Genomic DNA, 27836 nt, shown 5'->3' with positions numbered 1-27836 from the left:
TTGGGAGGTGGGAAAGAGAGCAACCGGAAGTTCTCTACTAACACGACAGGAAGTGGCGTACGCCTTTGGGCGGAAGTGCCCGTAAACACGAGTCAAAAGCTTAGGACGTGCCCGTAGCTGCCTGCGGCCCAATCAGAGAGGCTGTCCCTGCTGGAGGCTTTCCGTGCCCGGATGCCAGCGGAGCCGGCGCGAGGTCTTTGTGCGGGTTCCCCGGCGGAGAGGAGCGCGCGCGGGCGTCAGCCATGGGCGGCAAGAACAAAAAGCACAAGGGCGGCAGCGGCGCCGCGGGGGCTGGGGCGGTCCATCCCGCCGCGGTAGCCGCAGCCCGGGCCAAAGCGGTGGGCGCCGGCACGGCCGAGTCTGGAGCTGCCGGCGAAGCTGCCGGCAAGAGAACCTCGGCGCCCCGCCCGAGCCCTGCTGTCAAGGACCCGCGCCTGAAGCAAGGTACTGCCGGGGGAACCGCCTTCGTAGGGTGCAGGGATCTCCGCACGCCTATTCAGAAGCCAGCCCCATCGGCCTCGATAGGACTTACTCCCGCGTTGCGTGTCGTGTAGGATTTCAGTGGGCATCCATTAAGCTTTTCCGCTGCTCGTTTAAGGCAGAAATCCGACAGGTGAAGAGCTTTCCGTTGCTGCCTCCACAGGCTGCAAGGAAGGTTGGGACTAGCCGCGATGACTGCTGTTCTCCCTCCACTGCCTGCGGGCAACGTGCCTCTGAAGGCTGGTTGCTGGGAATCACAAATGGGGAGAGCGCTGTGGGGCTTGGGTCCCGCCTTAGGGCTTCCCCAAGGAACTTGTTTGGCCGCTGTGAGGATGAAATGCTGGACCAGATCGGTCTTGAGCCTGATCACCTTACCGTATTGCTTCTTGTAACCTGATTTATGCTAAGGATGCAGGCCATGTTTGAAAGCCCATATGTTTGTATTGCTGTCATGAGCTGTAGGTGGAGCTGCCACTGAAAAGTGCTCAGAAACTTCCAACGGGGCTCAAAGAACAGGGTGGTTGACTCAGGCTGGTCCTAGGGAGCAGATAGCTCCCTTGTTAACAATAGCTCCACTAGCTACAGGTCTGACTCCAGGCGCAGTTCAAACAGCCTATACAGCACCGAGATCCAGGCTATCTGAAATACCAGATTCCCACATACAAACCTGCCCACGTTTTGAGATCTTTAGGGAATGTCCTTCTCTCTGTCCCACCACCCACACGGGCACAGTTGGTAGGTTAATGGAAGGTTAATGTCAACCTTCCACCAGCAGGTGAAGACCTTCATATTCCAACAGGCTTTGGGGAACTGACTGCTTTTAATAAAAGGGTTGGTGCTGTGCTGTTTTTATTATAATCATCTGTATATTTTTAATCATATATATTAGTTTTACTTATATTAATGTTTTCTAATGAAGCATGGAAAAGGTGGGTATAAATAAATATATAATTATTATTATTATTATTATTATTATTATAATTAATTACCCATGTAAGCTTTCCATATGTGATTCTAGCCATGTTTAAGCCTCATGTCTGCTAGACCATTCATGTGTTGTTGGCATGATGTCAGTGATATATCTGCCCATGCCATTGCTTGCTTGTGCTCTAGCTCCAGCGTGGTCTAGTATATGTAAAAGTCTTACACTGATAACAAACAAGTATTCCAGTTATTTATATCAGGAAAGCAATAATAATAATAATTTTTTATTTATACCCCGCCCATCTGGCCGGGCTTTCCCAGCCACTCTGGGCAGCCTCCAACAGAATACCAAAATACAATAGTCTATCAAACATTAAAAGCTTCCCTAAACAGGGCTGCCTTCAGATGTCTTCTAAAAGTCTGGTAGTTGTTTTTCTCTTTGACATCTGGTGGGGGTGTGTTCCACAGGGCAGGTGCCACTACCGAGAAGGCCCTCTGCCTGGTGACCTGTAACTTGGCTTCTCGCAGCGAGGGAACTGCCAGAAGGCCCTTGGCACTGGACCTCAGTGTCTGGGCAGAACGATGGGGGTGGAGACACTCCTTCAGGTATACTGGACCAAGGCCGTTTAGGGCTTTAAAGGTCAGCACCAACACTTTGAATTGTGCTCGGAAACGTACTTTTGTTTTGATTGTCAGTTTTGCCTCTGTATATTACTCAAATAATTTTTGTTTGGCTACACAGGTCCAAAAACCTACAGCTTTGGTTCATCATCTGACTCCGGTGCTTCCGCAAATGCAGATAAATCTATTCTTAAGGTAAGGGCATCTATTTGGAGGGAAAGATGCATGTTTTGTTATGTTAGACTAATCCGAAGTGAAAGTATTGTACAGAAGTAATATTAAGCATTCCTTCACCTTTAAAGCATCACACGCTATTAAGTAATTCCCTTACATAGATGCATATTTAGTGCATCAATCTTTTCATATAGTAATCTGAACATTTCATGCCTCATTGTATATTCTGTTTCAATGGGCTTGCATTTGTGCACTGCAGTTAACAGTTTGCAAGAACTTGTTCTGGTTGTAACTATTTTTTGCCTTCACAGGTAGTGATTAACAGTAACTTGGAGAAAAGAATTATTGGTGTAATCAATGAGCATAAGAAACAAAGTGGTGAACAGGGAATGATTTCTAGAAGACTTACAGCAAAGAAATTACAGGTGAAGTATGAGAAACAAATGTAGTAACAAATGTTTGAGAACGGGGGAGTCACTGAAAAGGTTTAATCATAATTCAAGTTAGTTTGATTTTTATAGTTCCATGTGTCTGAAAAAAAAATCTTCATTGAAATTGTGTAGACTTTTTCGTTGTATTCAGCCTTGTCCTACTATTCATCAGCAAACAAGGAAGAAAGGGAACCAGCCGTCCTGCAAAAATTTTCGTCTAGCGGGTTTTTCATCTAGCGAAGCGGCAATGACAGCCGCACTCCGCTAAACGAAAAAAAAAGACGAAAATTTTTCGTCTTGTGAAGCAGCCCCATTGACTTTCGTCTTGCGGGGCAGCTTCCGCTAGACGAATGCCGTTCGTCTAGCGAGTTTTTCGTCTAGCGGGGCACCACTGTATGTAATAACAGTAAATGGAGATTGCTTTTTCAAGTGTTTCCAAGATAAAAAAAAGTCTGGGGCAAGTAACCTCTGATTCCTTAACATACTGTTCTTTATAGGATGTATACATGGCTTTGCAAGGATTTTCTTTTAAGACTGAAGATATTGAAGAAGCTATGAAAAATACTATTTTGTATGGCGGTGATCTACATTCTGCACTAGACTGGCTGTGCTTAAACCTTTCTGATGGTAAATATAAAGGAGAAATCTGGCTTTGAAGTTTAAGAGTGCTGCTTGAAACTGAAATTGACCTTTTCCTGTCTTTATGTATTACTCCTTTTACAATTAGTTAAGAAAGTTATAGAAGCTTGAATTCATGCTAGTAACTTACAGCTTGCTTACTACCTGGAACTATCATGGGGAGTTACTTTACTGCAGGCTTCCTCAACCTCAACCCTCCAGATGTTTTGAGACTAAAATTCCCATTATCCCCGACCACTGCTCCTGCTAGCTAGGGATCATGGGAGTTGTAGGCCCAAAACATCTGGAGGGCCGAGGTTGAGGAAGCCTCCTTTACTGTGTTGCACAGAGTTTAACTGCTAAATAAAAAATCAAGTAGGTGTTACACATATTAAAACATGGCGGTTTCAAGATTCAGACAACATATATTTGCCCTCATTTAGTTCAAATAGTTATAGGGCGTAGGTACAAAGGTTTCATGAGATGAGCAGGAGGAGAATAGTTAATATATATTGGAGCTAAGTGCTCTTACTTTGGGAGCAAAAAATTAGTGTTGAAATTATTATTGGAGTAGAACTCAATGAAAATAATGGGAGGGTTTAAACTCCTTTTTCTGTACTGGAGCATAGCAGTAGTTGCCCAGTCATGATTTTTTTTAGCAGTGATTGTGACTGTATGCACATGTAAAGAGCATGTGCATAAGCATTATTTAAATTTCAACTTTTCTTTTAAAGATGCATTACCTGAAGGTTTCAGTCAGCAGTTTGGTGAAGAACAACAGAAGGCTAGAGCAAAATTCCATTCTCCTTTGCCTCGAAGTGAAACTCCCCAGGTACCAAACAATAAAAAGAAGGAAGACAACAATGAAAAAAAGGTACTTTATTGGATATGGAGAAACCGCGTGAAGGGTTTTTTGAAGCCTTAAAAAATACAAAATCAATGAGTAAGGAAACTACTTGTCAATTTTCATTTTTTATTGATTGCTTAATTTCTTTGCCCTGAATAGTGTGAGAATATTTTAAAATCATATATGGGAAAAATTATATTGCAGGAATTGAAACAAGAGGTTCCCTTACAACTAATAAAATATTTTAGGTTTTATTATTACTTGTTGATATCTCATATTTTCCTAGGTCATGTTCCTGTGTACAGTTTAATTTAATAAACCTTAGGCTAGCAATCCTAAACTCACCTACTAATAAATAATCCCGGTTTGACACCGTGGAATGTCATTCTAATTAAATATGCAAAGGATTGCACCACTTCACTCTAATCTATGGTCTGTTTTCACTGACTGAAGTGGTAGAAACAGGTGTATCAGTATCAGCTGATCTTTAAAGAAAACATCTCTCCATTCATAGATAGATTGAGAATAAAAACATGTAGGACTATGTCTTTAAGGAGAGCACCTGTCTTGTATCGAGAACGGCTAATTATAGAAAGTAGAGTGAATAATTCATGTATATCCTCCTTATCAAGTTATTTTTTACACTATCCAAAGGTAAACACAGGAAAACACAAAGATATCAGCATGAAGGAATGGATCTTGCAGTATGCAGACCAACAGAGTGACGAGGAGAACAGTGAATCTGTGAAAAATTCAGAGGAAGAAAAATTTGATCCGGTAAGTTGATAAGCCATTTTATATAGATCTTTGTTCACTGAAAAGCATGGGCAGTTTTGAATTCTAACAAGCACCACCTTAGGTTAAATACTTCTTGATTTCAACGCAACCTCATTATGTTTACATCTACTCAAGTATCCATTAAAGTGTGAGTTCTTTGTCATGCACATCAAGCAGCTTGTTACATAATTGCAGGCCTAAGAAAATGGAACATGGTTTTCATAGTTCTAGAACTCTACACTGAGTGCTTAAGAGCATTTTTCTCTAGTTGATGCAGTACAATATGCTTACCATCATCTTTCACTTTTGGAAATTAAATGAGCTCTAAAAGGAAAGTTGCTTCTCAGCTGATGTTGTGGAGATGAGCAGAGATTAAAGATCAGAGTGAGATTGGCACGAAGAGACTCTGATCTTAGTGGGTTGTGGAGGGGGTGGAGATTGCAAAGGTTTTTGTAAGCCTTCTCCCTCTCCCCATTTGAGATTGGAGGGGAAGTCATTTTGGTAGGTGAACATCCCCACCCAGCTGTCAATCATTTGTCATAATGACACCATGGGTAGGCCACCTGTTAGATTTGGCCCTATGAGGCCAACCTGGCTCATGGAGCCAAAAGTGTCCCCCACTCCTGTTGTAGACTGTGTGCCATTTAATCTGCACTTGCATAATAACTAAGTAGCTCATCTGGAACAGAATGAAAGATATTTACACTTGGCTGGGAAACTTGTGGAAGCAAAAGAACAAGCAAGTTCTTCCAAGCAAGACAAAAACAAGCAAGGACAGAAGGTGGCGCAAGAGAAAATAAGGCGCATTCAACAAGGTAGGAGCACTCAAAATTCATTTATCTATAGCACGTTGGGGGGGGGGGAAAATACACTATTGGTATTGAATGTGAAGAAGCATGTTTATTGTTGGTGCTATACAAACATGGTTGACTTTTTTATTTCCATTATGAGAGATTGATCAAGTTGTGTGTGCAAACAGCAATTGATCCCATTCCACTTGGTACAAAGGAAAGCTAAATAAGTTCCTTCATATTTGCAGGTTCAAAATCCAGAGCATGGCCTTTCTGTGTTACACAAACACACATAAGGAAGTTTTCAGAATGTGACTGACAAGACCCGTGTCTCGTGCCCACTTGGCACTTCTCAAACATTACTAACACACATAGGAATGAGAATTTTCTGGTCTTCAACCCAAAAAGATATTCCCCCATGCCATCTAAAGATATGCATTCCACTCCCTTCTCTTTATCCTTCCCACTATGGTAGCCAAGCTCTTACCTAACATATGTTTCCTTCTTGGTAGAAATGGCAGTACTGGAGGAACACCCCGTGTTTAATCCTGAAATAAAAGTTACGAACAAACCAAGTGACAAGAAAAAGGTTCCCGTGCCTCTTGAAATGGGTGCTGCTTTGAATTTGAGCATGCTTGAAAAACCTCAAGCTCCTCCTGAGGAACAAAAAGGTATGGAGCAGTTTGTTTAAAACAACATAAAACCTTTATTGAGAATTGTCTAGAATAGGTTACCATCCTTGTGTAGAAATGCAAGGGAGAGAATGCCTAAAATGGCGTGATGTGATTTTCTTAGGTAACAGGTTTTCTGACATGAGTCTGTAACATCTGCAAGGCCTGTCATTTAGCCTGACGTTGGTTTACTGCCTTGAGCAGGTATGGGAAACTTTTAGACCTCCAGATTTTGCTGAACTACAGCTGCTTTTGATCCCAGTAAGCATGGCCAGGGTTGATAAAACTTGTGGTTCGGCTGCATCTGGAGTGCTCAAGGGATTACCAGGCCTGATCTTGAGTGTGTAGTAAGATTCTGAAGCACTTTCTCTAGTAGTTTAGTCTCAAAACACATCATTGCTTTGCCTTTTCATATGCTCTTGAAAGACAAACAACATGGGACTCAAACAACTGCGCCTTTCTTGGGAAGCCATGTTGCATATGGTTTCACATTATAATAGTCCATGTGAATTCACACATTCAAGTAAAGCAAAAGCCAATATGGTTAGGTAATAGCTCCACATGGTTAGACAAATCCTGACCTCTTTGGGAAGGGAAGAACTAGAAGGGCCTTGCCACACAATACCCTAAATACACGCTAGTAGGTAGCTTTAATTGAACTGATTGCCCTAGTTTTTCATAAATGTGTTATAGGACAGGATTCTACAATTTCTGGATTCTTGCACAATGTGGCATCCTAGTTTTAATAGAATTATTAAGAAGAAGAAGAAGAAGAGTTTGGATTTGATATCCCGCTTTTTACTACCCGAAGGAGTCTCAAAGCGGCTAACATTCTCCTTTCCCTTCCTCCCCCACAACAAACACGTGGTGCTGGAGGTAATGGCTGTGTTTTGTGTTCAGACTTAACTCTGCATTGTCCCACAAGTACAAGCTAGGTTCCTGACTTTCCCCACACCCTTTCCTTTGGACTGAGAGAGATTCTTCTATATGCATGTGTTTAGAGGCTTAGCAGGCGGCTGTATATAAATTGTACTGCAGCAAGACCGGTGTGGAGTCTGAATTAGTGGTCAGGACTGAACAGGTAACACAAGAATCAATCAATGCTATGCAGTATAAATCAATGCTGACTCACATAGTTCTAGTGTTTAAATCATTCATCCTTTAATTCTGCTAATGACTTCTGTGTTGTCGTGCAAAATAATGAATGATTTATTGATTGATGTTAGTGAAAAAGAAAGAACCTCAGGATGTGAGGAATTTTGATTATACTGCTCGAAGCTGGACTGGGAAATCTCCGAAACAGTTTTTGATTGACTGGTGCAGAAAACATTATCCCAAGTGCCCAAACCCATCTTTTGAAAAAGTTCCAGCAGGAAGATATTGGAAATGTAGGTATGTACTGCTACCGATGTTAACTTTCCTTTTGACTTTGCTTGATAATTTTTAATGCCTTTCCCATTAATTTTAGTATGGTCATGAATGGATACTTAATGACTTGCTGTATATCTACTGAATGCACATAAAATACCCATCTTTAAAATAGATGGACTTAATTCTGGTCTCATTCATACAATATGTATTTGAATAAGGCTGCTGGTATTTTTTTTCCAATTGGAAAAACTGAGGCAGAGGCAAAACTGTTTGCCTGAGACTATATAGTGCAGGGGTAAGCAAACTTTTTCAGCAGGGGGCCGGTCCCCTGTCCCTCAGACCTTGTTGGGGGGCGGGGGCAGACTATATTTTCAAAAAAAAAATGGACGAATTCCTATGCCCCACAAATAACCCAGAGATGCATTTTAAATAAAATCACACATTCTACTCACGTAAAAACACCAGGCAGGCCCCACAAATAACCCAGAGATGCATTTTAAATAGAATAGATATTCTACTCATGTAAAAACACACGATTCCCGGACTGTCCGCGGGCCGGATTTAGAAGGCAGTTGGGCCGCATCTGGCCCCCGGGCCTTAGTTTGGGGACCCCTGCTATAGTGAATCCATAATGTGGAACAAAGTCTTAGCATATGCTTTTTTATTATAAAGGTGATCTTGAGCAGTCTCTCACAGTCCCTAGCAAATAGTGTTAGTGTTCCAAGTGCTGTTTTCATTCCACCCTCCCTTCAGTTTCAATTTTAATTCCTATCCACCCTCAGCCAGTCAGTATTTGGTACAGATTAAGTAGTTTGGTGAAGGTGTTTCTCTCCCCCCCCCCCCTTTTAAGAGTGGGCTGCATTGACACATATATGCCCTATCACGGTTGCATGAAATTCTGCTGATGGAGGCAGATGGAGAGGCAAACAGTGTACCATTCTAAACACCACCACCTTCAGCCATCAGCATGGGATTTTATTAGGAGGGAGTTGCTAAGTGGAAACCCCCCACCCCACCCCCAATCATTATTTTTTAAATGAGGATGTTTGTTGAAACACAATAGAATGAACATATGACTATGTGGAGTATAAAGTGGGTCGAGGGGTAACAGTGGTACCTCGGTTTTCAAACGTAATCTATTCTGGAAGTCTGTTCAAGTTCCGAAACGTCTGAAAACTGAATGCGGAAGCCTCAATATGGAAAACTCAAAACGGAAGCCATGTTTCCTGTTTGACTTCCGAAGCGTGTTCGAAAACCGAGGCATTTACTTCCGGGTTTTCGAGTTCCGAAACATTCGACTACGGAGGCATTCGAAAACTGAGGTACCACTGTACCTCTGTGGTATCACTTACAACCCCAAATGTGTAGAAGGGTTAACTTTTCAAATCTTGCAGTTGAATGCCATCCTTTATTCAAAGTAGATATGATTGCTGAATGACTTAAAATGAATTTATACAGTTTGATTTAACTTCTTAAGGGTGAGAGTTACCAAGTCGGCTGATGAAACAATGACAGCAATTCCAACAATCCTTACGGAGGACAGCATGCAGGCTCAACATCTGGCTGCTACATTAGCACTTTACCAATTAACCAAAGGACAGGTGAGGTTTTGTATATGATTGAACTCTGAAAACTGTTCCTAGTGCGGACAACATTTAAAATCGTTCAGTTGTATTTATTTTTATTTACTAGATTTATATCCTGCCCTTCCTCCCAAAGGAACCCAGGGAAGCACACCTTGCAGGAGTTGGTTCATACTTGCCGATTCACCATTTGGTAGCTCATGTATGTGAACATGTAACCTTTGGAGGCTGGTGGATCAGTAAACATGCACACTGTAAACGTCCTGTTACCAGGCCCAGAGCATATTTTCCTCAGTTAAAGTTGTTTGTTTGCTTGTTTGTTTGTCTCTTCTGCAGTCAGTCCATCAGTTACTTCCTCCCACGTACAGGGAGGTTTGGCTAGAATGGAGTGACACTGAAAAGAAAAAGGAAGAAGAAAACAAGATGGAAACCAACAAACCCCGTGACCAGTTCATTGCTAAACTGCTAAACAAGCTGAAACAGCAACAGCCCCAGCAGCCGCTGGAAAGCAAGCCCCAAATATTGGAAGATGCAGAAGACTCTTGGGAGAACTTAGTTTCCGAAGAGGACTTTAGTGGTCTCTCTCTCGACAGCCCAGTTACAGATGACCTGGAACCTGCTAGGACCCTCTTTAAGAAACTGCAGAATACGCCTAGATACCAGAGGCTTTTAAAGGAGAGGGAGCAGTTACCTGTGTTCAGATACCGACATGCCCTCATAGAAACTCTTAAAAAGCACCGAGTTGTGGTTGTGGCTGGCGAAACAGGCAGTGGCAAAAGTACCCAAGTTCCACATTTTTTGTTGGAGGACTTGTTGCATAACGAACGAAATCTGAATAAGTGCAATATTGTTTGCACCCAGCCCCGAAGGATCTCGGCAGTGAGTTTGGCAACCAGAGTATGTGAAGAGCTGGGCTGCGAAAGTGGACCTGGAGGAAGAGTAAGTTGCCTGTGGGAGGGTGGCCGTGTGCTCTGACTTAGGCCTTTTCAAATTATCAGTTTATAATGGGACCTGTTAATCATAGGGATTTCAAGTAGAGCACCTCCTTGCTGTGGATTTCACTTGAAGCATCTCTCCTAATGACTGGCCTACTGTTATACTGTTCTAATGCTGGTATTTGCAAAAACGATTAGTACTGCAGAGAGAAGCTATTGCATATCCTTTAAGAAAGCATCACCAGGATAGACTAGCTGGGAATCTGTATTTAGTTAGCACTGTAAACCAAAAACCAAACCCTACTGAAAAACCATCTTGCATTGGCTATTTAGTGTTTAAGGAGACTAAGCCCAAGAGTGCTGTGTTTTTGTCAAATAGGTAGACTATATAAAGCAATCATTTTAACACTAGATCCATACAATTTTTTCCCCAGGAGTAAGACTTTATTCAAAATACAGCACAAAATCCAGTCAGTAATAAGTTTACAACAGGCTCACCCTTTATATACTAACCTGTTTTTCTTTCTTTTTAAATTAAGAATTCCATGTGTGGCTATCAAATCCGTATGGAATCCCGAACAGGCGAGGCCACTAGATTGCTTTACTGTACAACAGGAGTTCTTCTTCGAAAGCTGCAAGAAGATGTTCTTCTTTCTAACGTGTCTCATGTTATAGTAGATGAGGTTAGCAACACTTTCACAGTTACCCGCAGAAGACTGGAACAGTGCAAAGCAACATGTTTTATAGAAAGCCCTTGTTTCTGTCTCATTCATTAACTCGCTTTTCGTTCTGTTTTTTCCAAGGTCCATGAAAGAAGTGTTCAATCAGATTTCTTGCTAATTATCCTGAGAGAGATCTTGCACAAGCGTTCAGACCTGCATCTTATTTTGATGAGTGCCACGGTAGACAGTGAGAAATTCTCCAGCTATTTCACTCACTGTCCCATACTAAGAATTTCAGGAAGAAGTTATCCTGTAGAGGTAAACATACAATTGCACTCATATCTTTGGTGTGCTATTAAAATCTATTCTTGCCTATTCTTGCAACAAGAGGCTATAAGCCTGAGTCCTTATTTGAAAAGACTCTTCGTTTAAGAAATCTTCTTAGGAAGCCATGTGTCCATATTTCTTTTATTCCTGCAATGAAATGCCATATAATGTTTGAAAGTTATACCTGAACCAAGTAATGAATTTTTGATTTATTTTTGCTTGAACCCATGTTTTGAGGGGAGAAAATGTTTAACATGAGCTGCTCTTGTATAGTTTCACAGCACAACATGACAAGAGGAGCCTTGTGCCAAAGTTTAAATTATCCATTATTTCAGATCAGCCTTTATAGGTACCTATTTGAACAAAAATAAAAAGCTGGTCCCTTCCTTTCATAATGCTCAAAACCCTGCTCGGGTTTGTTTAAAATAACATTCAAAGTATAATTCGTTTTTACACAACTCTAGGTTTTCCATGTTGAAGATGTGATAGAGGAAACTGGTTTTATTCTTGAGAAAGATTCTGAATACTGTCAGAAATTTTTGGAAGAAGAAGAGGAGATAACAATAAATGTTACTAGCAAAGGAGGAGGAGTTACAAAATACCAGGTGAGACACTTTCTCCACAGAGGATTCATTTCCTTTCATGAACAGTATTTCAACATCATACAGTACTGAAATCGCAGTGCAGAACAGTTTGAAAGTGGATTCTGAACATGCATTTTAAGAACGCCAAAATGGGCTTCTCTGATCTTGTTACGTAGAGGATGAGTGTATATGATAACCATGCTACTGATACACTTGCATCCCATATTCTTCTCAAAGGGAAACATACATGAGGTTGCCCCTTATTTATCTTCATGAGGATCCTGTGTGGTAGGTTATTTGAGAGATAGTAATTGGCCCAAGGTCACCCAGTGAGATTCACGACTCACCAGGGATCTGAATCCAGGTTTCAGCAGTTCAAGTCCAAAATTCTATCTGCTGTTCAACACAGGCTCACTGGCTCTCTTACTAAACCCTTATAATAAAGGGTCTTTTGGGACTGCTAATGGTTTCAGTCACGTTGTATCTGTGGAATGACATGTTGGTCCTTCACACACTGTGTAAGCCAAGGCAGATCAGAAGAATGAAACCATGGGTAGGCAAACTAAGGCCCGGGGGCCAGGGCCGGCCCAATCGCCTTATCAATCCGGCCCGCGGACGTTCCGGGAACCGGCGTGTTTTTACATGAATAGAATGTGTCCTTTTATTTAAAATGCATCTCTGGGTTATTTGTGGAGCATGGGAATTCATTCATATATTTTTTTCAAAATATAGTCTGGCCCCCCACAAGGTCTGAGGGACAGTGGACCGGCCCCCTGCTGAAAGTTTGCTGACCCCTGATATATCGAAGTAATTTGGAGGTTATGCATTTTGACTTACCACAAATGTTTTTAACCAGAAGTCTCATACCTGGCATTGCTCTGGAATTCTAAGAAACAAAAAAAAAATTGTGCAGTTTTGAAAGATTAAGTCTGCCATTGTGATTCAAAATGGTATCCAACTGTATCCAAACATAGACCCAAACCTCCTTGATCTCAGGAATCATTGTGCAAAATTTGGTTGCATTATCCTAAGTGTCCAGTCGCATAGAGAACAGACAAACCACTTTCCAAAATACAGCATAGATGAAATGTGTTTTTGAACAGTGTCATTTGACCTCGGTTTCTAGGTAAAATATTTATTTAGTAATCATAGTTAATATAACATTAATTATACTGTTTTTACATTTTTATGTTTATGAATTTGTCATCCATGTTGCAGTATTATAAAACAAGCTATAAACAAATACTCATTTTGTTAACCCATTTCAGAACTTACATTTCCACTGTTCTTTCTCATCCCTCCCCCCCTTTCTTAGGAACATATTCCAGTTCAGGCTTCACCAGGTATTGATTTAGGACCTTACTACCAAAAATTTAGCAGTCGAACCCGTCAAGCCATTTTTTATATGAATCCCTACAAGATAAACTTTGACCTCATCTTGGAGTTGCTTGCATTCCTAGGTATGTCTTTTTGGAATTCTTTTTCAAGCTGTTACAAAGTTACAGACCAAAATGTTTTGTTTAATGCCATATATTAAGGCCGCTATCCTTAATATATGTCCTTGTGAGACATGTTCGGGGGGGGGGGGAGAGAGACTATGGAGTAAACCTTACACAAATCTGGAGGTCTTGTTCTCTGGGCATCCCAGGACCTCCATACAACAGGACTCGGGATGGGTCACTTCAGTGCTGCTAACACAGCAAAAATGGCAGTTACAAGTTACTGATCTCTGCAGCCACAGCAGACGCTGCGATTTTCAGGTTTGACTTCACTCCCTAAGGCGCATTCCATTGCATCTTGAGACAGATGTGTGCCAACAAGTATCCTATATATCAGGATTGGTGAATCTCACACCCATTGATCAAATACAGTGCTCTAGACTTCTCTATCTGGACCTTGGTCACACTTCCTCACTGGCCCTGCAGCAAGCCCTCCTTGAAGACACTTGCCTGTCATAATGCCTTTTCTTGCCTGGATGGAAGGAGGGTGTGTGTGTGTGCAGCTTAGAAACCTTGGCTTTGCAATGCAGGAACACAGCTTGCTATGCAAAGGAAACAGCCACATCCATCCATCCCTCCACTAACTTAGAGATAAAACTGCTTAGAGCTTATTGTAAACTGTCCTGACAATTTAGCAATATGCTTATTCTCTTAAAAAGGAATGTTTGCCTCTGTCTGCACTCACCGTTGCCATGTGACCCCCCCTGCTGTACACTTATCTGGACATAAGTCTCATTAAACTTCTGAGTTAACATACAGAAGATTGTTCTGTGTATGAATGGCCATCCTGGGCTCCTTTGTGGGGAAGGGTGGGGTATAAATTTAATGAATAAAATAAATACGAAGTTGAATTGTTTGCTTTCCTTAACAGTGGATGTCTAACCATGGAGTCTAAAAAAAAATCTGAATGTGAATATTTTTCTATTTTGTTTCCTCTATAGACAGAACTCCCCAGTTCAAAAATGTAGAAGGAGCTGTCTTGATTTTTCTGCCAGGCCTTGCTCATATCCAACAGTTGCATGACCTCATTTCAACTGACAGAAGGTTTAATATAAGGGAGAGGTAAACTAATAATTCTTGAAAAACCACTTTATCAGTTCGCATGGGAAATAGGTGCTGTGTGTATGTTTGTAATTTTAATTAGCTTCTGGAAAGGCTAAACCAATTTGCTAGCTGAAAATATGAGCCTCACCTGTTTAATGGAGAAATTTTTAGGTGCTACACAAGTCAGGACCCAGAATGCCCTCTCCAGAGAAGCCCCCTTTGCTATCATTTATTCGATGGACGAAAATATTAATGTTTCTGCAACACTTTTAGGAAATGCTAATGTAACCATTGTTCATTTCAGGTGTGGGGAACTCTTGGCCGTCCAGATTGAGCTGCTACTGTTGAACTACAACTCCCATCATCCCTTCCTTGCTAGGGCTTACAGGAGCTGTGGTTCAGCTATATCTGGAGGGCCAAAAGTTCCCACCACCTGCTGCACACCATGCTGGATGAGACGGGGCAGTGATGCATAAAGTCAGCTTTGTGTATTGGAGGAAGGTTGAAGGTGCTGAAAGAAATATAAGCCTGAAAATATGGCAAGCCGTACATGCATGGGATTTTGCCTTCCCAAACTTGTAAGAAGCCATCAGTTGGAGGAGGGCAGCATTCAAGCCATATTTCCTTAAATGCAGTCATGTGAGCCTTTCTTAAGTCTTAATGCTAAAATGGGTCCACATATGAATTAGCATAATGACCATTGTTTACTTTTTATATGCATGCATGCAGTCTTGGAAATAAACGCAATGTGTCATTCAGTGTTGTTGTTGTTGTTTACACAATCCTTTCAGGCACCAGTTAATAGCACTGCATTCTGTTCTGTCCACCCAAGACCAAGCAGCTGCATTTACGTTGCCCCCGTTTGGTGTTAGAAAGGTATGGTTTCTATAACTCCCTACGCTCTGGTGATGTCTTTCTCATATTGCCTTCCAGTTTGATGTTTCCTCCTGCCTTTATTGGTGTAACAGGCTGCCTTCACGTCACATCTTTTGGAACATGATTGATGCTGCCAAATAGTACATATGCTGCCAGCATCCCTTTTATGCTATAGAATCGTGTCTGCCTGTGCACAATGTGTGGGTAATAAGCAAGATCACTTCCTCAAAGGTGGCAATCTTTTGCACCTTTATTTGGAACCAAGTCCCTCTTAGCAAACTGGAGCTTGGTTCTGAATAAATATGCATACAATTTGTTGACTATTGGCATGCATAACTTTTCAGAAGTAAGGGGTGATAGTTACTGGGCAAAGTAATGTTTCTCCAGGAGATGGAAAGTGGGTGTTCATAGTGCTTTTAGTAAAGTCTTCAGAAGTGAACAAATTGCATTGCTGAGAATGTAGAAGATCATCTATATTGATTCATGATGAAATACTGAGTGGCTTTACCTAGATTCTAGTGCATGATGGTTTGCTGGTCCCTAGACCCTAGTTTGAAAGCATCTTAATAAATACATCAGCTGTTGTGCTGACAAAACATTCATATGAAATATTAACATTCCATCCAACATAGAAAAAGCAGGACACACACCCCATAACAATGGAAAACAGCACACTAACAATGAAACACTAACTTTTTTTGTTTGTTTCTTTTACAGATTGTTTTGGCCACAAATATTGCTGAAACAGGTATTACTATACCTGATGTTGTTTTTGTAATTGATGCTGGAAGGACAAAGGAAAATAGGTAATACTCAAGTGTTGACAATTGGTATTGAAGTGCTTTTGTAACGTGAGCGCAGTGCTCAAAACTCCCATTGTTCTAGGCACATTTTGTGACAGAGAATTTCATTAGCATGAGCAGTTTCTGAGCTGTGGGTGTAGTACTGCGTCTAAGATTTCAGATTAAAGCTACAGAGTGGAAGGAAAGGAGGGCCTTTTTCTACCTACCCACTTCCAGCTACTCTTTGAAGACTAGAGAAGAGACCCTCTTAAGAATATTAGGGAGGTGGGCAGGGGAACAACTAGACCGTTTAAGGATTCTGAACAAGTTGCCATGTTCCTACATTAGAGTCCACAGCCAGTACTTCTGAACCCAATTGCAGCTATAGTGTGAGGTTGTCTGGGACAATCATCAGGTTTTTTTGGACTAAGGGCCATTTTTTAAATCCTAGTTTGCTACATTGAACCCATTTAAAAAATATATTACCGGTAATACATTTCCTCTCCCTGCTGCCGCCTCCATCCAGCTTGCCCTGGTCTGTCTGCTTATCCATCCTATATCATCCTGTCTTTCAAATCTTTACTCTTGAGCCCTGACTCTTCAATTAAAGACCAATGCTCTTGTTATCTTCATTGTTCACAGGAACAGAAGTTTCTAAGCTACTTTGATTTCTCACAGTAGTGTGAGGTTTACTTCCCAGAAAATTCATTCACGTCATGCATTTTAAAACACCATGCTCCCTTTTGAGGTAGATTCTATGAAGGTCAATAGCATCTGTAATTGCAACTATTTTGATGTGACTCGTAGAATAAAAGATAAAGCAGACCTTGCCGAATCTTCAGAAGTGTTCCACCAGATCTGCTTGCAGAGAAAGTTCTTCATGTAGAAGCTTTAACGGAAATTTGTGTTTCATTACCTTTAACCCAGGTACCATGAAAGCAGTCAAATGAGCTCATTGGAGGAGACATTTGTCAGTAAAGCTAGTGCACTGCAACGTCAAGGGAGAGCTGGACGCGTGAGGGATGGATTTTGCTTCCGAATGTACACCAGAGATAGGTAAGGCTGCCTTGGCCATCAAGATTTAGAAGCTAAGCAAGTAGTTCTGTGTTAGCTCAGAACCATCTATTTAAAGTACAGCACTGAGATTGGCTTAGGTTTATTGAATTTATGCATCTTTTCCCACAGCAAAAATCCCAAAGCTCTTTACAATGAGAATTAAAAAAATAAAAGTAAAAATACTTAAATATATTCAAAGCCTAATGATTGCAAATAATCTATTATGGTACTTCACTTGGCAGTTAAATGACTACATGTATTCTGCCCCCAAAATATTTCTCTGCATAATACTTACCGTATTTTTCCGTCATTTTCCCCCATGTATAAGGACCCCCCCCTATTGTTGGGGTCTCAATTTTAAGAAAATGAGGGGAGATGGCCCAAAGTTGTTGAGCTCCCCCCCCCCCCAGCTGCGGGCAAGAAACACTCCTTAGATCGTTTCCCGCGCACAGCGGCATCGGGGGAAGTTCCGTTCCTGCCAACCGTCTGGCTAGCAGGCACGCCGCTTCTCCCCCCCCCCCATACCACTATCCATGTATTGGATGACCCCAATTTTTTGAAGATTTTTGAGTCAAAAAACATTGTCTAATACACGGAAAAATATGGTAAGTGCAAAAGGCCCTTTCACCCACAATGAGTTTCACAATAGACATTGACAGGCGCCCAAACTAGTCAGATCTTGATTAGAACTAACTTGCCAGTATCCTCAGTCAATGAAATGGCTGCCAGCTTAGTTAACACTGTGTTACGCTTGTATACATAATGACACGGCAGATTTAGCAGTATGAACCACATCTTACTGCATCTCTCCTTTGTGGTTTTTGCAGATTTGAAAGTTTTGCAGACTACTCCGTTCCAGAAATATTGCGGGTGCCCTTGGAAGAACTGTGCCTTCACATCATGGTATGAGCTTTTCTGTTTCAATTATTAATGCTTCTGATTTATCAGGAAAGCATAAGATGCTGGGTTTGATTTCTGAAGGCCTACAGGAAGTTGCAGGAACGCCAAAAATATATATATTATTTATGTTTTAAGCACCTATTTGATCTGTGCAGGGAGAGGGCAGGAGCAGATGTTCAAGTTTTATATTGCCATGCACATGAATGCAAGTAAAAAATAATATTTTTGAGTAAAGGTGTATTTTGGTGGAGGACATATATCCATAAAGTTATACTTTATTATTATAGGATGTTTTATAGGATGCTATTAGATGCATTTATCTCTTCCTTGCTCCTGGGTCATCTACAGAAATGTAATCTTGGATCTCCTGAAGAGTTCCTCTCCAAGGCCTTAGACCCACCTCAGCCTCAAGTAGTTGGCAATGCCATGAACGTTCTGCGGAAGATTGGGGCTTGTGAATTAAGTGAGCCAAAACTGACTCCTTTAGGCCAACATCTTGCAGCATTACCAGTCAATGTAAAGATTGGTAAAATGCTGATATTTGGTGCTATTTTTGGCTGCTTGGAACCAGTGGTAAGTTGACCACCATTACATCAACTATTTTCTAAACTTTAGGCAATATCAGTGCTTGCAAAATAACTGTTAATATTGAGGGCCTGTTATGGTCTTAAGGCATATATCTACAGTGGTACCTTGGTTCTCGAACTTAATCCGTTCCGGAAGTCCTTTCCAAAACCAAAGCGCGCTTTCCCATAGAAAGTAATGCGAAATGGATTAATCTGTTGAAGACTTAAAAACAACCCCTAAAACAGCAATTTAACATGAATTTTACTATTTAATGAGACCATTGATCTATAAAATGAAAGCAATAAACAATGTACTGCAGTCACACAATCCATCAGTCAGTAGCTGAACTGAGTTCCACACAGTCACAAAAACAAGAAAAAGAACCGCAAAAACAAAAATGCAAAATAAATAGCAAAAACAGACAAACCTCAGTGTAACACTCAAAACGGAAGTGTGGCACTCAAAACAGAGCATGTTCGGCTTCTGAAAAAAAGTTCACAAACCAGAACACTTACTTCTGGTTCCAAGTTGTTTGAGTACCAAGGCGTTTGAGAACCAAGGTACCACTGTATCTCTATATCTATCTATCTATCTATTTACACATCTGCACACCACTTTAGCTGTTTCAGGGCAAACTTGAGTGCACCATGTTTCTGAAGTTTGTAACAATACCCAAATAGGATGTATTTTTCAATAATATATTTGAAACATTGCTCAATTAAAAGTCTGGTGGGATAAAGAAAATAGCTGTCTTCATCATGCCTTACTTAGGATGTTTCAGAAATTTCCAACTTGGCATTTTTTTAAAAACAGAAGGTTGAACGAGATGGATCTGGGCAGCTTTTATGTGCCATTGCCTTTCACTTTCCAAATCTTTCAGAAATCTATGATCACATATAATGCTAACTCCTTGCTTTCATTTTTCCACTGACGAATTATAGCTCAGCTGGTTAGAGCGTGGTGCTGATAACACCAAGGCTGCAAGCTCGATCCCCATAAGAGACAGCTGCATATTCCTGCATTGCGGGGGGGGGGGGTGGACTACATGATCCTCAGGGTCCCTTTGAATTCTTTGAATTGTGTACTAGAGTTCTATGGTGGTGTAATCACTTTGGTTCTTCTTCTCATGCAAGCGTAATGAAATAGATACCGGTGGGAATAAAGATGTAATTGCTATTGGATTTAATGTATCATATTTTATTATGGTCTGCAGGCCACTCTTGCTGCAGTAATGACAGAAAAATCTCCATTTACTACACCAATTGGAAGAAAAGATGAAGCAGACCTTGCGAAATCATCTCTGGCTTTGGCAAACTCAGATCACTTAACAATTTACCAGGCATATCTGGGGTAACTCAAGTATTCTTTCCTAAAGCATTTCGATCAAAATGCATTCTGTGATAAACCTTTAGTTATTATTTATTATCCAGACTATACAAGGTGCTTAGGGTTAACTTAACTAGTCTGCCCTCCCATTACTGTCATAGTGCTGTGCTACACTTTTGAAACTGGGGAAGTGCGAAGTATACGGTGTTATGGTCGCTGAATTCCCTGCTCACTGTGTCTTCTGTTTCAGAAGAAACTGCCTTTAGTGCCAACAGAAATGGTCTATGTTGCAAATGCAGCTGCCATAGTGCTAACCTGGGGGAGGTGGGGTTCTAGCTAAGGAACTGCAGCAGTGCTATAATACTACACCCCCACAAAAGAGGGAAAGTATCAATGAAGCACAAAGGTTTGCAGAGCTACAAAAATATTTAGGGAAGGGAAAGGGGGGGGGGACCCAAAAACAGCCTAATGAGGACTAAGCATGCTCCATTCTGAAGCACTGCTTCCCATATTCCTCGACTGTGGCTGTTTTGTGTTCTTACATCATGAGTTTTTTATATTATAATAATTAGGAGAGCTGGTTGTTGTTCTTTTGCCTAGGTGGAAGAAAGCTCGTCATGAAGGAGGATACCGTGCTGAAATGACTTACTGCAGGAGAAATTTCCTCAACAGAACTTCGCTATTGACCCTGGAGGTACCAGCAACAATTTTGCCATTTAAAACACTTCAGCCTTATTTAGGGGTATATAAGTGGCTTAAATGAACACACAAGGTGGGGAGAACACCACATGTCCACACATTATTATTATTATTTTCCCTGACAGGACTCGAGGCAGCTTACAGATAAAAGCTAGAACTGCAAAAACCATTGACAAGACAACCATTAAAAACAATTAAACATCAATATAATTAAAACCATATACACGTAAAAATATGTTTAAAACATACAAATAATTAAAATCAAAACATCACAACACCAGCACTTTCATTAAAAGCAGTCAATTCCCAAAGGCGCGTTGGAACAAGGTCTTCTCCTCCTCTTCACTCTGCACAACTTAGAGGGTGACAGTTTGCAAAGGGGAAAACGCATGTACTCGGGCTGCTCATGTTTCCAGTATTCTAAAATGCTGTGGGTGGGGGCAGAGCTCATGCACTCATGCCTCTTTCCTACCCATACATGTTCATTTAAGCCACATGCTCAAGTGGAGTGGGGCCTTAATGTTCTCATCTAGCAACTAAAACAACCGTAACCCTAGATGTCATTGGAAAAAGTGGTATCTGTTTCCATGCAAATAATGCACAATAGATGGGGCTAAACTCCATTTCCTCTTTCTGATTGGTGTGGAACCCCTTTTGCAATCAAGGCTCTAAATTGCTGTAGTAATGCGTGATATTTGGGCCGTGAACTTTATAGGCTAATAACTAAACTAATAATAGAAACAGCATGCAGAAATCGTAAATTTTGTTATCTGTTTATAATATATTTAGAAACTAAAATGAAATGCAATCAACTTTCTCATCTCTTATGTAAATGTGTTTAGTATCTTCATTAATCAAGTGTAGTTTACCTGATAAACTAAAAGAAAATAGGCTGCCGTTGTTGGAAACTCTGTTGTTTGAATAGTGAATGAATTGTTATGCATCTATTTCAGGATGTTAAAAAAGAGCTAATCAGGGTGGTGCGGGCAGCAGGATTTGCAGCGCCCTCCTGTCACCATGAAGGGACACACTCCCTTTCGCTACAAGAAATGGTCCTCCTTAAAGCTGTGCTGACGGCCGGGCTTTATGACAATGTGGGGAAGATAATGTACGCCAAGTCTGTAGATATTACCGAGAAGCTGGCATGCATAACAGAGACTGCTCAGGGTAAAGCCCAAGTGCACCCTTCCTCTGTGAACAGGGACCTGCAAACCTATGGGTGGTTGATATATCAAGAAAAGGTAAGATCTGCAACATTCTGCCAAGCAGAGGGAATGGCGCAACAAATCTTGAGTTAGATGTCTTGCAGTGCTAGGAAAACGATATGCTGTTTAGGACCAGGATTTCTCACCTTGGTTTAAGTGGGCATGACTTACAACATCTTAGATCTATGATACTTTGTAAAACAGTGGTTTCCAAACTATGGTCCACAGACCACTAGAGATCTGCAAGCTTCATCCAGGTGGTCCACAGCATGTCTGTATTAAATATTCTTGTTTATTTTTAAATGTATTTTTATTGCTTATTTATTTTATTGCAGTGTGAATTTTATGGAATTCAAGTTTAATACAATAAAATACACTATAAGAAGTAAAAGAAGCAATAAAAAAACAATTAAAAACCATACAGCATCTAGCATAGTGCTTTAGAATTGCCAAAAGAGGCAGAACAATCATTAAGTAGTCTGCCATGACCTTCATCAACTTTCACATCGTCGGTGGGAGAAAAGGTTTGGGAACTGCTACTGTCAAATTTTCATTGTGACCCATGGCATTTGGTGTAATTCTTCAACATGCTTTCAAAGGGCAGTGTGTAACAATTCCCTGTGGCAGAACAATGATGCTATATCAGAAGCAGCAGTTGCGTCAAGTAACATACTTATTTTTGCTTGTGTTTTTCATGCAGATAAGATATGCCAAGGTATACTTGAAAGAAACTACTTTGATTTCCCCCTTCCCAATTTTACTTTTTGGCGGAGACATAGAAGTCTTGCATCGTGAACGGCTTTTGTCTGTTGATGGCTGGATCCATTTTCAGGTATGTTTAGGTTCCCTTTTACCCACCCAACTTGGGAGAGGACTTGTTAAAACACAGTTTCCCATCACATCAGAGCCAGAAAACCAGTTTAAATGCTTCTTATAAATCTGCTTTACAAATCAGATAAAATCATCCTGATTTTGTATGTGGCAGGAAATTGATATAGCAAATCAGTTTCCTCTCAAATTAGGCATGCAAAAGAAGGAGGGATGGGAAGGGTCGTTCACTTGTTCTCACCCCAGCAAACCATGGTTGGTTTTGAACAGCAGTTTTATGTCTGACAGCGTCTGACATAACCTCTCTTTTTGTATGTGGGAAATGTATTTTTAAGATCTGATATGTTCCGATACAAACTGTTCCGAAGAGAAAAATGTAAGATTTAATATTCCTATTTTTACAGGCTCCTGTCAAAATCGCAGTGATTTTCAAGCAACTGAGAGCACTCATTGAGTCTGTTTTAAAGCAAAAACTTGAAAACCCTAAAATGTCACTTGAAGGTAATTCCCCAACCCCAGCACAGCCATAAAAATATTGAACTCAGTGTATGTAAAATTTGTGGAATAGCAGAACATATGCATCATTTTCTTAGATTTTATGTATGATGGATGAATATCCATATACCACTGGGGGGGAGTCACTTTTTTGCACAGCTTCCTTCAGCTCTGAGCAGTTTCTTGGTGTAAGCTAGTGCACTGCAATATTTCAGTTATGTTTGGACGCAGGAGTCCCCATACATCCATGGACTTCTCCCACTCTTAAGGATTCCTACATTTATTTCAATAAAGGGACCTATCTTTCATACACACAAAGGAATGTGTGCTCAGAAAGGATCCATCTGTTGAAACAAATAGGTCATCCTGTATGCCACAGAGATGCAAGTAAACATTAGTGTGAACTTATTTTTGAATTTGGTATTGTGTCTTTCGTTGAACATGAGTAGAGTAGTCCTCTGTGGATAAGTTAACAAAATAAAATGCAAAACTGATAAGGTAAACTCTTACTGAAACAAGATAACTATAAACCTTTTTTTAAAACAACAACAACAACCCTTCATTGGGTAGAATAGTGACTTAGCAGCTCAAATTTCCAGTGTAACAAGCACACTAGTGCCATTTCTGATTTTCCCCTAGTCACAATGAGTTTATTTTAGTATGAGACACACACAATGCATTGTGTGTACATAGCATAGCTTCAGATAACAAGGCCTCTCATCATTTCACTGTCTTTCATGTTCAACAGCTTAATGTGTCCAAATTCCTTAGCACGCTTTCTAAATTTTATGCAAGTTTTTCTTTCTGAGCAAAAACTGAGGGAGATCGGACAGCATTGCAAACACTAAATAACGATAACAATAGCTTAACAATCTGAATGCACAAAATTGTTAGAAATAAAAACATGATAGCTCTTGGGAGTACTGTATATTGCAACCTGTTCTTTTAAACACAAGAAGGGGCATTTATTGGTTTTTAAACCATAACCTGAGAACTCTATATCTATGGTCCATGTCTTTAATTGTGTGCACAATTCTAATTTGAGAAAAGTCAAGTGACCTCAGGTACATTGATATCCCAGATCTGAAGAGGCTGAACATAACTTTCTTATCATTTCAACCTTCATGATGTTTTGTGCTGCTTTTAGGAGGCAGAGTGCAGCAAAACAATCTACAATACACGATTATAATTCTTGATGGGGTTGGGAAATATGGCTGAATTTTCCATTCTTCGGCACTTATTGTCATTCTGTTCCCCAGATGATAAGATTTTGAACATCATCAAAGAACTGATAAAAACAGAAAACACTACCTGAAACAAGAATTTGACTGCAACTACAGAACCACAATAACTGGAAGAAGAAATTTATATCTAAAGTAAAGCACATGCTAACTGTAAAAGAGCATAATACTATCATGTGGAAACTGCTTGGACTTTGCATATATTTTCTATGTCATTCTGTGAAGAATAGGAATGCATTGTAAAACTGACAATAAAATTGGGTGGCCCTTGTTGGAATGTTTTTAAATTGTGGCATCAACACAAATGGTTTCAGTATTAATGCAGAAAGTGTGAACTTATCTTGATTATGTTTTCAAGAGCAGAATTTGAATTTATGGAATAGGGTTTAGTTCTCTTTAGGAATATGCAATTGGGGAGCAGGATACTTTTCTTTGCCAAAGTATATGTGCTACATAATTATCAATAGGATTTTTATCTACATCATGGTAATTTGATGCAATACATTTTACAAAATTGCTGTTCTTTGATTATTACTCATGCAGTGAGTTTGAGAGAGCAAATTACAAATCAGTATTTGTAGAAGCCATTAGTTCTGGAGTTCCATTAATCCTTTAGAACCTGACATCATGTGCCTGAATTGAGTATGTACCAAACCTTGAGAGACAAATGTTAAAGGTCTTTTACAAATAAATATTTAGCACTGCACATCAAGAATTTAAAAGTGTGTTCTTCAGAAGAAAAGATATAATAAGGAAAAATAAAATAACCGTTACTTTTTAATAAGCCTAAATCTTAGAGGAACTTCTCTCCTGCAGTCTTCCTCTTTCTAAGCATCCATTTGCCTTCGTCTTCTTTACAGAATTTGACTTCTCTCCCTACTTTTTAAATGTAATACAGAAGCTACAAGAACTGTGTTCAGTCTTTAGATACCACCGATGAATCCAGCCAAATAAAATATTTCCCACTCATATTCAGCTGAACTCTTTCAAATCATTGTTTGGGCTCAGACAGCATAACTGGGAAACAAAATATGAATGTATTACATTTATCTGACCAATATTGAAATATATAGGAAAGTTCCTGCTAAGATTTATCAAGGTAAAAGATATACAGGGTTATATAGCTGTATCATCACAACAGTCCTGTGATGTTGATAAGATGGTGAGAGTTATTTGCCCCAGGGTCACCACAATGTGAACTCAGATCTATCAAGGTTCAACACTGGGTTGCAATTTATGTTCATATAAAATTAACAGCTGCCTGAGCTCCTTGTGCAATTTTCTATTCTTATTTTGGATGTGGTATTTTGCAAATTGAGATGTCGGTATCATTTATTAGCTTTAAGTGGGATAAAATATTTTGTTGCATATACCATACGAAAAAGGCCTTTGGAAAACTTTAAGAGATTGCAAAATGTGACATGTTTCCTGTCACCAGCTGAAGCTTCCAGTTTTCTCATCTGGATAAGCCATTGGTGATGAACCCTGTTTTTTTAAATGAGCCAGTCCTTGAAATGATTGAGATCTGTAATGTAGTTTGGAATGCAACAAATGAAGTTCATATATTTTGTTCACACTTGATGTTAACAATTATTAACACTAAAGATTGACTTTCTAGATAAATTAAGACACTACATTTCATTTTTAGAGAGTTGCACTGAAATCATTTGCAACTACCTATGTATAATTTTTTTTCTTATTGTTATGGTAGTTAATAGTTTGTTGCTGACAAGCTGTGGTGCTTGGTCAGCGCTTTATATATATATTGAGGATTTGCCTTTGTCGCTTTAGCTTTATTTACTTGTTTTTGGAACTGAGGCTGATTAAAAAACAGTGTCGAAAGTCTGAGGGGAAAGAACAGATCAGGGTTCTGGTTGTTGTTACCTTCAAGTTTTAATTCTCTTACGACAGAAACCAGTCTAAAAATTTAAGAAATGTATCATTTTTCTGCATGAACACAAGATAGTAAGACTGGGAAGTAAGGTCTCTAGCACTGGTAATAGTTGCTTTCTCCTTTTTCTCATACAAAAAATTGTATTTTAATAGGAGTTGCAAAGTAGTATGCTTAAAAATACAAGGTTGTTTGGTAAACAACATGCATCTTAAATTGAGGTGGTGTAAGCTATGATTTACATATATTCTGGGAAACCGAAGGAAGGAAGGAAAAAGAAAGAAAGAAAGAAATTACTAAATTTAATGTAGAGGATTGTATCACACAACATACAAAACTAGTCTGATAGCTTGCTTCATTGATCCAGCAGAGGGAACAATTTGCCTGAATAAATTGCTTTTCAGGCATTAAGCTAAAGAAACTTCACATCATAGGTGTGCTTTTTAAGTGACAGGTTACAACCTGGCATGTTTCTCTGTTCTATAGAGAGGCTTGCTTATGAGGGAAGTTTATGGTTTCAGCATCATGTCAAAACCACAACAACCTATAAGAGGTTGAAAGAAACTTTCCTCTTTAGGATAGTTCCCTGTAGTATTTGTGACAAAAACACTTGTTTTCTACTTTGGAACTCTTCACCCCATTTTGCTGAGCTTTTCTACTTTGCAGGAGAGCTCTTGGTACTCTTTTTAGAAGGTCTCGGTAGTGTTTGTAATTCTTCGTGTCTAACGGGAGTACCAGTTGGAACAGATACATCTGTCTGTTAGGGTCATAACACTGCTCTGTGATCAAGAAACAATTCAGCATTATGCAGCTGGTAGCAGTGTTGATACTTAATTACTAGAGTCACCTGGAGTAAAGAACAGTTTATGATTGGACGGCTAGGAATAAGCTAGCTTTTTAATGGTTGAGATCCCCAAGGGAAAGAACAGATTTGGTCACTGCCCTCATAATATTCCCCTGCAATTTGAATCCCTTTACTTTCTCCTCCATAAATGAATGGTTGCATTCATTCCTAGGAGTATGATGTAATATGGCAGAGGATATTTTGAGGGGGACACCTTACAGTTCAGTGGTAAGCAAGAGTAATATAATAGTGGGTTGTGGCAATGTTTGGGAGGGGGTGCATAGAGAGTAGAAGATCTGGGGAGGTGTAAGGCAAGGCAAGGACACCCCTAGTTTCAACACTCCCATGAAATTTCACAGACTTGAGTATTTGAAGATATAATAACGAGTTCTCTCCATCCTGCCAAAGCAATGAACAATAAGCTGTCTAGAACAGGGCTATGCAGTTAAAAACACAACTTGATTTTTGATGTCTGGGGTCTTTAGGGCAGAGAGCAGGGCTGATGCACACATATCAATTTATGATGGACTTGCACTGCTCATACATACAAGTTCATTGCATAACATTGTCCTCATCAAAATGCCATCCCAGATTTACCATTTTGTTTTGGAAAGTGATCCCACGTTACTTCCTCCTTTAGTTGTGAGTTGCCTTTTACTCCTATCAGAAAGAATAAAGTGCTGCATTTTGGGTACATTGTTGCATTGAGGGCAATGTCTGCCCTGCACAACCCCGCACAGAAGACCAAGACCTGTGAAAACTAGCACCTGCCTTATGCTCCTTTTTA

General features: G+C 40.1%; 1 protein-coding gene across 3 annotated transcripts; it reads left to right on the top strand.

Moving 5' to 3' along the window:
- Window positions 1-156: 156 nt before the first annotated feature.
- On the top strand, window positions 157-25020 carry DHX29 (DExH-box helicase 29). Of its 3 annotated transcripts, none has more exons than XM_033163696.1 (27): window positions 157-444; window positions 2147-2220; window positions 2511-2624; window positions 3128-3257; window positions 3983-4122; window positions 4750-4872; window positions 5561-5687; window positions 6176-6334; window positions 7561-7726; window positions 9183-9306; window positions 9625-10227; window positions 10763-10906; window positions 11027-11203; window positions 11677-11817; window positions 13112-13256; window positions 14237-14357; window positions 15131-15215; window positions 15933-16021; window positions 16925-17053; window positions 17881-17956; window positions 18302-18526; window positions 19734-19870; window positions 20447-20540; window positions 21499-21786; window positions 22451-22582; window positions 22983-23079; window positions 24333-25020. In XM_033163696.1, exons 1-27 carry the CDS (start codon window positions 243-245, stop codon window positions 24386-24388), a joined length of 4098 nt encoding a protein of 1365 aa, XP_033019587.1. In that variant the 5' UTR covers window positions 157-242; the 3' UTR covers window positions 24389-25020. The 3 variants fall into 3 exon arrangements, with proteins under 3 accessions (XP_033019587.1, XP_033019588.1, XP_033019589.1); XM_033163697.1 differs by lacking the exon at window positions 157-444 and adding an exon at window positions 589-613; XM_033163698.1 differs by lacking the exons at window positions 157-444; window positions 2147-2220; window positions 2511-2624; ... (3 more) ...; window positions 5561-5687; window positions 6176-6334 and having other exon boundaries at window positions 7594-7722.
- The last annotated feature ends 2816 nt before the right edge of the window (window positions 25021-27836 follow it).

Source organism: Lacerta agilis, chromosome 11, assembly GCF_009819535.1.
Source record: "Lacerta agilis isolate rLacAgi1 chromosome 11, rLacAgi1.pri, whole genome shotgun sequence".
Taxonomy (NCBI): Eukaryota; Metazoa; Chordata; class Lepidosauria; order Squamata; family Lacertidae; genus Lacerta; species Lacerta agilis.
This window is presented reverse-complemented; position numbering and strand designations above follow the sequence as displayed.

Coding starts and splice junctions, on each gene's coding strand:
- DHX29 (XM_033163696.1), top strand. CDS start 243: ATGGGCGGCAAGAACAAAAAGCACAAGGGCGGCAGCGGCGCCGCGGGG. Junction 14,358..15,130: donor AGGTTTAATATAAGGGAGAG/GTAAACTAATAA, acceptor CAATCCTTTCAG/GCACCAGTTAATAGCACTGC. Junction 19,871..20,446: donor ATTTACCAGGCATATCTGGG/GTAACTCAAGTA, acceptor TCTTTTGCCTAG/GTGGAAGAAAGCTCGTCATG.